The sequence below is a fragment of the Lycium barbarum genome, chromosome 6 (genome assembly GCF_019175385.1).
Source record: "Lycium barbarum isolate Lr01 chromosome 6, ASM1917538v2, whole genome shotgun sequence".
NCBI classification, from domain to species: Eukaryota; Viridiplantae; Streptophyta; class Magnoliopsida; order Solanales; family Solanaceae; genus Lycium; species Lycium barbarum.
Genome location: NC_083342.1, coordinates 120,067,341 through 120,076,979, shown reverse-complemented (window position 1 = coordinate 120,076,979; position 9,639 = coordinate 120,067,341). Strand labels below are relative to the sequence as shown.

Sequence of the window (9,639 nt, the reverse complement as noted above, 5' to 3'; positions counted from 1 at the left end):
TCATTTCATTGAATCTATAAATAAATTTTTTTGGGTTTCGATTTTCATTTACTCAGGGTTCTTCATTTTTTCTTTCAACTTTCTTTACTCTTTCACACACGTAGTCCCACTTAACATACATGTTGGTACATTACATTAATAAATCATGGAGTACTACCTAGTGGAAATGCTCCACGTATAATGTATGCAGATAACAATCATAATCACAATTACACAATACAATAAAGTAGAGGTAACATGATACTATATGCTACTGTAATTGAATAATTCTTGCTTCATTTAAGGTGTAACAAAATCATAGTAATAATCTAAGTACTCCACATTTTAAGCATGCACCGAATATCCCGACAAAAATCCATAATCATGAATAAAGCCAAAGAGTAAAACTAACCAAAACGACAGCGTTCAAAGTACACCTGGCAAAACAGCTTTTGAGGCAACTTTCTAACTTTACTTATTTAACTTTTTTCCCCAGTTTTCATGCATTCATTCATCACATATACAAACAGACGTTAACAGCAAACTACTAAATTTCCCTTCCATTTTCTTCAATAAACCCTAACTGGTAAGACTGTTATTCTGCAAATTTCCTCTCTGTTTTATTTGTTTTTATTTTTTAGAAATTTTCACTGATTTATCGTTCATTGTGTTCTTCTTGATCCTTTTTTTTATTAAAAAAACTAAAATGTACATGTATACAATGGTGCTCGTACAAAAAAGAAGTATAAAAATAAGGGTTTGCAGTTGTGTGTGTATATATATATATGGGCTTGTATAGAAAATAGAATTTGGAAATACTAGAGAATAAAAGTATTTGGAATGTATGTGTATGGTGATGTGAGTTGTTGTACTCTGTGCTTGCTCTTTTGTACTTTTTAAGGTTTGCATGTTTATTTATTGTTGGGGTTCTCTTTCGAGCCGAGGGTCTATCGGAAACAACCTAGACCCCACTTGTGGGATTACACTGCGTATGTTGTTGTTGTTGTTGTTCTTGCATATTTGCTTATTTGTTGGGATTGTTTTGTTGATTTTGTAACTTGTGCGTGCTTCTCTACCCCATAAAGGTAGGGGTAAGGTTTGCGTACATCCTACCTTCCCCAGGTGAGACCTGTGGGATTACACTGGATATGTTGTTGTTGTTGTTATTTGTTGTTGGGGTTGTTTTGTACCCTGTGTGTGCCTCTCTACCCCATAAAGGTAGGGGTAAGGTCTGCGTATATTCTATCCTACCCAGACCCCACTTTGTGGGATTACACTGAGTATGTTATTGTTGTTGTTGGGATTGTTTTGTTGGTTTTGTAGAAATCCGAATAGGTTGAAGAATTGAGAGAATGAGTAACGTGAGGAAGCTGGAGGAGTGCATGAAGACGCTAGAGGAGGGCATTATGAAAGTGAAGTTGATTTTGGATGGTTACCCTGCCTGTACGCTCTTCACATCGGAAGAATATATGAGATATTATGAGTATCCTTGAATTTTTGTTATGGTTTGCCTTATTCTTATTGCTATTAGTATTACACTATGTTTTGAGGGGAGATTGTTGTTTTGATAACCGAGAAATCCCCGAGGCCAGTGGTAGATGGTCCGAAACTCGACGGATAATAATGGGCCTACCCCCTCTACCTTCCTCCACTTAAATACCAAGCTTTTGTATGTGGCAGGGGTTTGAATCTCTGACGTGCCTAGCCCACACATCACAAGCTATGTTCTACCGCTAAGCCAAAGCCTTGGGGCTGTTTTGAGGGGAGATGTAAGGAGAGACAAAATGGATGACTTATTGGTAAATTACTTTTAGCTGTTTGGTACAGTGAAGGAAGTTAAAAGTGATGTAATTTTTCTTTGGTGTCCGATTTTGGATGGATCGGGGACTCTCTCTTTTACTCCCTTACCAAAAAAAAAAAAAATGAGCCTTAAGTTTTTACTCCGCCAGCCTCTCATCTTCTTACTCCAACCAAATGCAGCGTTATTTCTCCAGTAGCTCAATTGCCAAAAGATTATTTTTCAGTTCCCAGAAACTGATACTTTAATCAGCTAATGATGGTTCAAATCTTTCGTTTCTTTGTTTTAGCTTGATGAACCTTGCTGGGATTTTGGAACTACCAAGCAGTGGCGGAGCCAGGAATTTTATTAAGGGGTGTCAAATTTTTTATTTTTTTTTTATAAAAGGCCAATGACTGAAGTCAAAAAAATAACCATGTCGCCAACCGGGATCGAACACGCAACCTTGTTAGCCTGAACCTTTGACACCCCTCAACCACTCGGCTAAGCCCTCAACTTATTACAAGAGGTGTCAATAGTAATACATATATGTATAAAATCAGAATTTCACATACCTATACAACGTAATTTTCCGGCGAAGGGGTGTCGCTTGACACCCCTCGGGACCAGGTAGCTCCGCCCCTGCTACCAAGGATAAATTTTCTCTCTATTTATGGCAATCAATTTGGATGTGTATCATGGGTAGACATTGTAGGATCTATTTGGTTTTGCTTTTATTGTTATTGTGATTCCCTTTTAAATGGAGTAACATGATTACGAGGATTCATATAGTTGACCCCAACTTGTTTGGGACTGAGTAGTAGTAGTACTGTTGGTTTGTTAGAATCCTTTCTATTTGTATTTTCCTTATTGGTATTCTAATTTGTTTTATAATGAGCTGAACCTGCTTGAATCAAAATGTGTTGGAAATTATGAGTACAACAACAATGATGGCTGCTTGTTCAAGTAATATGCAATTATGCAGACAGGTTTAATCAAAATGATTTGTTGTTTTATTGTCTGATTACCATTTTAATTTTATTGTCTGAAAACAAAGATGCAAGAGAAGTTAATGCATGTACATTTATCCAACTTGTTTGTATGTTAATATCAGCTTGGCTCCTACCAGCATATTAGCTAACATAATCTTTTTTCCAAGTGATGTGTTAGCAACTTAGCATAACTTCAGAAGTGAATGTTGGTTTTGATTTTGCTCTCTTACCCCCCCCCCCCCCCCCCCCACACCACAACACAAACACAAACACACCCCCTAATAAAAAGAAAAAGGAGGATTGTGAATCACTAAGAAAGAACTACAGCGAAGGAGGTTTATCTTTTTATTATTTCTGCCTTTCTACTTGTCCTGTTTGTTTTTTTAGTAAAGTCTACTTGTCCTGTTTGTTTAATTCTTAAGAAGCAATATAGTCCCAGAAACTCTGGTGTGTTATTATTTCCTCTCGCAGTTTGCATCTTTAACTCTTGACAGCTGTGTTTATCTCTTGTCTATTCGACCTCCCCCATATGATTCGTCAACAGAACTTCTTCAAAGGTATCATGCTGCCTTGGATGAGAGTATATACTTCAAGGTGAGAATTTATGGACACTCAGTGGGATCATATTTTCTCTAAAATTATCACTTTAGTGTAATCTTAATTCTTAACTATGACTATATCTGCTAAAGTTTTTTAATTCAATGTAAAAATTATTGTCTGCTAAAGTTTTCTAGTTCAATGTAAACTTGTAACCTTGTTATCTTTCATTTGGTCATCAGCGTACAACGTGTCACTCTTATATTTTGAAAAGGTAGAATGCAGATGTTGTACAATTTATTTCTCTTTGCTGGTTAATTTGGATATGAAATGCTTCACAAAATTGAATTTTCTTTGTAATATTGTAATTAAATGCAACCAAGATTCTGCAGTAACAAAGATGACTTGGCAAAGGAAAACTTTTTTCACAGAAAAAGGAATAAGAGAATTAATATCAGAGCTCCAGCTGTTCAAAGCACACTGTTCCATTTGATCAGCACAAGCCTAAGTTTAAGAGTGTACTCGGTGGTTGGGTAAATTTAGTAAGTGATCTAGGTGCTCATTGAGCATATTACATATCTCTATATACTTTGACCTATACAACATTTTCTTCATGTTGTAATGAAGTGCCAAAATATTTGGAGAATATATATTCTCAATGATGAGTTCTGGATCAGAGGTTATTTTAGCTAAAGGAAAAATGTTGGTCCTTTTCTCTTGAACTTTGGCCATGGATTGCAGACTAAAACATCTATCCAGTTTTAGTAGTTTTCAGCTGCATTGGCAGTAAAGCAATGCAATGAATGTGGGTTTATCTATTATTAGCAACTTCTTCTCCTTGTCTTGGCTAATATCCTGTGTTGAATATCACTTTTCCCTTTGCTTCTAGGTTCTGCCTTTTCTGAAAGATAAGAGTGGCACCTCTCTGTTAGCTGAATTATTACGTGTCTGGACAAATTACAAAGCAATGGTGAAGTGTCTTGGAGGGTTTTTTCATTATCTTGATAAAAAATGCACCGAGCAGAAAAGCTCTGCACCGCTTAAAGAGGTTGCTCTTTCTTGTTTCCAGAATAGGGTAAATGTCCCTGTATATTCTACAGGAAATCATCACTCATTTAATTCTTTTAGGCGCAAAAACTTCGTAATGTACTAATTTTCATTTGTCCATTTCAGGTTTGCTGTGATCTCCTTCCAAAACTTTTTGATGCTGCACTTTTACTGGTACTTTTAAGTAGAATGTCAAGTTTGTTGTTGATTCCAACTGTGGACAGCTAGTGATTTACAGTATGCCACATGTAGATAAGTCAAGACCGCAGGGAGGAACCAATTGACAGGAGCCTACTACAGGGCCTCTCTACCTTCTTTTTGGAAAATGGTGGGCCAAAAAAAGGAACGTACTATGACATGTTTGAGGAGAAATTGCTTACAGATACATCCAATTGCTACTCTCGAGTTGCCTCTGAGTGGCTCCTTAGCTATTCTTCGACAGATTATATATTGAAGGTTTTCTACGCTCGTCTTAAAAATAGCAGTGTGCTGAATGAATTTGTTTCTTTCATATGATTTCTTATATCTGATAAACCATTCTTCTCTACTATCGTTCTAATTGAAGGTGCTATTGTTAGGTTGAACAGTGTTTGATTGATGAAAAAGTGAAGTTGAGTCAGTTCCTGTATCCTTCATCGGTAGAGAAACTACTTCAGGTACTGCTGTTTATTCCTTTACTTTCTTACAGTTTGTGATCAAGTTCTTAAGATGTTATTTGATGATATGAGCGAAAGACTTCAAATATTGTGGATGTTTCACTAAACTCGTCTGCTCTTATCATAACGGAGAGAAATATGATCGAAGTCTTTATTTTGAGGGTATAAAGGTTCCATCCTCCTTGTTCGATATCATACATGTATGAAGTTCGTAATCCGTGTTTTCACGTGATTTATGTTTTTATTAATTTTTTTCCTTTCTGAGAAGCTAAGGGTCCGGTTTCATGTGGTTTAGGTTAGTCTCATGTCACACATGATCAATTGAGCATTGTGATTGTGAAGATGTTACATGGCTAGGGATATTTTTTTTATCTTCATGAAGTAAGCAGATTCATTAAATTGGCATCGAGTAGATGCAAAAAGTGCAAGAGTGCACCATTGAGATTACAAAAAGAGATTGAGCTAGCTCCAGATAAGTAAATTAAGTTAAAACTAGGGAGCTAGCAAAATTGGTCTAAGCTATTTACAGGGTCAATTTTGATCAACTGAATAGGTTTGTAAGACATCTAGCCTTCAAGGAGTAATTTAGAGTTGAGACGCAATCAAAACATCTCCTGTTCCTCTCTGTCAGTAAACACCAAAAGATACATGGCTAGGGATATTTCATCACTTAGATTAAGCTGATTGTCAAATGATTGTTGAGACTGGCTTTAGCATTGATGACTAGTTAAATGCTCAAGTCAGAGACCTCCCAGACAACCCTTTGCTGACTTATTTTGTATTAACTGCTCTACGTAGGAGAACCACGAGGATAGACCATTCTTCTTGAGTTTCGTGTGCTTACATGAAGCCACAACATTGTGCCAACAAACTTTTAATCAAGTGTAGTTCTCTCTCTAGAATATCATACCTTTTAGCGATACTTTTTGCCCTAATATCGCCTGGTGGTAGAACGGTTGTTCCTTTCCTCTCTATGTTAGTAATAAGTGAGTGCAGCTGCACTGGAGTTTATCAGTTTTGTGACTGGATGCGAGACACTGTATAACTATAGTACTTGAAATAACATCTTCAAGTGCTTCTCATACACATGAGCTTCAGTTGATTTAGAAACCAATAAATTGTACTATCCTCCTGAAGAATGTTACCTTTTCAGAGAATGGTCACTGTAATTTTTTCTGTCACCTAATCTTTTTTGTTTGATAAAATATGCTAGTGAACAACTCATTGCATCTAATTGATGCCATCAATGAAACTACTTACTTAATAAAAAAGAATGTCCTTGGACCAGTTAGTGATTCTCGACTGAAAATTCTTTTCAGGTTGTGCATCTGAAGTTAATTGGTGAAACTACAAGCCAGCTGATTGAAAAACAGAAGGCTGAGAACCTCAACTCAACAAGATATCAGGTTGCTTCTTTTTATGAGTCTCTATATGCTAAAAGAGAATACATATAAATGGTCTCAATAGATTTAGCTTTTCATACCTATCTTGTACCATCTCCAGCAAAGTAGATGATCCATATTAGTCCTACCATCTTGCTTTTGGGTAAGTTTTTTTTTTAATTATAAAGTTAATTGTTACTTTTGGAGTTTCAAAAAAGTATTTTTTTTAGTTTCAAAAAGTTGTTGCTTTTGGTAAGACACTTGATTGATGCATGGGTAGTAGATACATCACCTCCTACAAATTTATATGGCATCAGTATATGCAAAACACCACAACTTGCACCATTATTGTCTATATCACTTGAGAAAATTAAGATGGATTGTTCTGTACCTAACTATCTTTTAATTTTCTTTTGAAGTGGAACATTGAAAGGTAGTGGTTCTGAACTCGTGAGATTTAGGAGAAATTCAATCCTGTTTTCTTAATCCTACAATGCAAGTAGGAAAAAAAAATGAGCTAGTTTTCTGGAGATCAACTTTGTCGAAGTATAGACTACATCTCAATTGGGTTTCTCTGAAGACATCCTTTATAAAAACTTAATTACGATCAAAGCTAGTGTATAAACCAGAATACTGTTAGAAGTGCTTGATAATTAAATGTATCAATGTCAATGCTAGTATATAAACCAGCATATGTTCATATGTACTTGAATTTTTAGTGCATCAGTAACCAATGTTCATCGTGTAGTAAAATTAAGTAGTTATATTATGTAACTAAATGAGGATTCTGTAACTAATCCAATATTAATGAATGTCCATAAAAGATCCTTCTAAGTCAAGATCAACCTTCAAATTTAGCCAACTGAGGATTAAATGCAAATTGGATTAGACACTGAAATCAATCCTGATCCAGTTTAAAAAATGAATTAGATTCTTTTTTTAAGTAAAAAATGAATTTATATTGAATATGATCATAATTTGAGAGTTGACAGATTGAGTATTCAAAACCAATTTTACTTTACATGTGAGCTCTCTCTGTAGAATCTGTAATGCTTTAGGCTCAACTCAGCAATGACCTTCACATGTTTTCTGTCACATTGTCTATTAGTTATGTTCTATTTTATTTCTGTGAATGATTAGCTATTCTCATTCCACCTCGGCCATTAGTTTCTGATGTAGCATGTCTTTTTTTTTCAAAAAACGCTGCTAAGTGTTTCATGATAAATTTATTCAAGTGTTGGATCTTTTCCTTCCCCCTTTTATCTTCCCACATGATTCTCTAAAGCAAATAGGAGGGTAGCATCTGGATGACCCTGGTTCTGGTGCTGTGACGTGGGAAGTTTTAGAATAATAGCAGATGTGCGCTTTAGGACAAATATACTCTAATAGCTTATTAATTGCTACATTATCCTACCATGCCTGAAGTCTCTCTGTCCTCGAAACATATCAAAGATCTTGCAGAATGTTCAACTACTGTTAATTGCATGGTCTTTCATTTAACCTGAAATTCACATTTGAAGAGTAAGAAAAGTCCACTGCCCCGGCTTCCTCCTGGTTCTTGATCCCTGGAGGAGAATATGTGGTAGTTCTGCAGTACCGTTTCTGTAGCATTAATTATAAAAATATTACAAGTAATTACTGTCAAGAGTAATTACATATAAGTAATTTCTGATAAGAATAACATTACATAATTTACTTAGTAAAAAAATAACGTTACTTATTTTGTATTTCTTGCAGGAATTACTGTCCAGATGTGCCAATTTAAGCATTGGGTAAAGTGCCACATTTTTTACCAACATTATAGTGTCAGATACCTCAGGAAAAGGAACAAAAAACACTAACAAAAAGCCCCAACAGTGTTATTGACCAGTGAAGATTTTGATGATCTCTCCCACCGTCTATTTTTTGCGGCTCCTCTCTTGGTGCTGTTTGGAGTTAGGCCCCTAATTCCTTTTTTGGCGATACTCATATCTGAAAGTGTCTAGGTATTTAGCAGAGCAAACATACTTACAAGTTAGGAGTAAATATTCTTTACCAATTTGCATATTTCTGCAGTTTATGTTCTACATCTCTTACGGGGAGAATATACTTCTAAGTTGCACGGATGCAGAAATCTCATACATATTTGCCGACTGAGGAATGGAATCGTAATTACCAAAAACCTGCAATAGCTCAGATATTATAACAGACTTTGCCTGTATATAATTTGATTTAGTTTCAATTTGCCTACAATCTTCATGAGCAAAATTTTCCATCAAAAGCTAACCATTTTACTGTCCTCGGCCCAGTCTCTTGGTCATTCTCTCCTTAGGATGACATATATTCAGTGAGTTAACGTGCAGGATGCAGCATATGAACTTGCATGGTAAACTTGTAATTGCACAGGAGAGAGAGATATACAAGCTTTTGTATCCATAAAATGGAAATGGCTCTTGGAGTAATAGCAGTTTGAAATCGCTAATTATTTTCCTAGTTTCATTGAAAGTTAAAACTTTTCTCCTAGTTTCAGTTCCCTAACTTTGTATTCGTACGATCAACAAAGTCAGCTTGATTTGATATCTCTGGATTACTTTTCATTGATTGCCATTGGTTGTATTTCCCCCTATTTTTTATTTTATTTTGGTTATGTAGTTCCCAATATTCGTCTAGCTGTAAAGAATTCAATGTCTCTCCTTTACCTGGAGCCACCTTCACACACAACTCTTCCTTTTGCTCGCTGTTGCGAGATGTTTCGCCAAATTCATAAACTCTGTTTAGGAAATATTCTGCAAGATCTAAGTTTTGAGCTCTGGCTATCGTATCGTTCATCATTTTTAGCTCTGTCCACATCAAAAGTACCATGATTGGACCATGCTTACGAGTTTTCCCAATCTCCAATTTTTTTTTAGTTTCACAAAGCCGCCTTCTCCGACGAAGTTTATACCAGAACAATCTCTTCAATGGTTCCAACTGACCTCTTGTTAAGGTCGGGTTTATATCCAGACGTTTTGGGTAGGTCCAAGTTAGGCTATGGTACAGGGCAAGTACACAAATAGCCGCCTAGAGGAACGTTGTTTAAAGAATACATAGTTGAAAATCACAAAGTATTTAATATTTAGCTGAAAATCACAAAGTATTTAATATTTAGCTGAAAATCACAAAGTATTTAATATTTAGCTACTTTATAGTCAAATTCAAACCTGCGATACTGAAATTGAAAATTCCAGGAACTTCAAATATAAGGGTGAAGTTTGAGAATGTCAAACCTAAATTCAGATTCAAATGATTGT

General features: G+C 35.6%; 1 protein-coding gene across 2 annotated transcripts; it reads left to right on the top strand.

Annotated features, from left to right (window-relative positions):
• Nucleotides 1-407: 407 nt before the first annotated feature.
• Nucleotides 408-8,602, top strand: LOC132645927 (cullin-1-like). 2 transcript variants are annotated; one of them, XM_060363185.1, is made up of 9 exons: nucleotides 408-565; nucleotides 1,303-1,462; nucleotides 3,243-3,342; nucleotides 4,175-4,333; nucleotides 4,459-4,506; nucleotides 4,585-4,788; nucleotides 4,911-4,988; nucleotides 6,308-6,394; nucleotides 8,108-8,602. In XM_060363185.1, the coding sequence occupies exons 2-9, from the start codon at nucleotides 1,332-1,334 to the stop codon at nucleotides 8,144-8,146; spliced, it is 846 nt and encodes a 281-aa protein (XP_060219168.1). In that variant the 5' UTR covers nucleotides 408-565; nucleotides 1,303-1,331; the 3' UTR covers nucleotides 8,147-8,602. The 2 variants fall into 2 exon arrangements, with proteins under 2 accessions (XP_060219168.1, XP_060219167.1); XM_060363184.1 differs by having other exon boundaries at nucleotides 409-565; nucleotides 4,175-4,360.
• The last annotated feature ends 1,037 nt before the right edge of the window (nucleotides 8,603-9,639 follow it).

Bases quoted from the DNA above. Each gene is read 5' to 3' on its own strand.
- LOC132645927 (XM_060363184.1), top strand. From the start codon at position 1,332: ATGAGTAACGTGAGGAAGCTGGAGGAGTGCATGAAGACGCTAGAGGAG. The intron at 4,507-4,584 runs GTACTTTTAAGT...TGCCACATGTAG, and splicing joins TTGATGCTGCACTTTTACTG to ATAAGTCAAGACCGCAGGGA. The intron at 4,789-4,910 runs GTTTTCTACGCT...TGCTATTGTTAG, and splicing joins CGACAGATTATATATTGAAG to GTTGAACAGTGTTTGATTGA.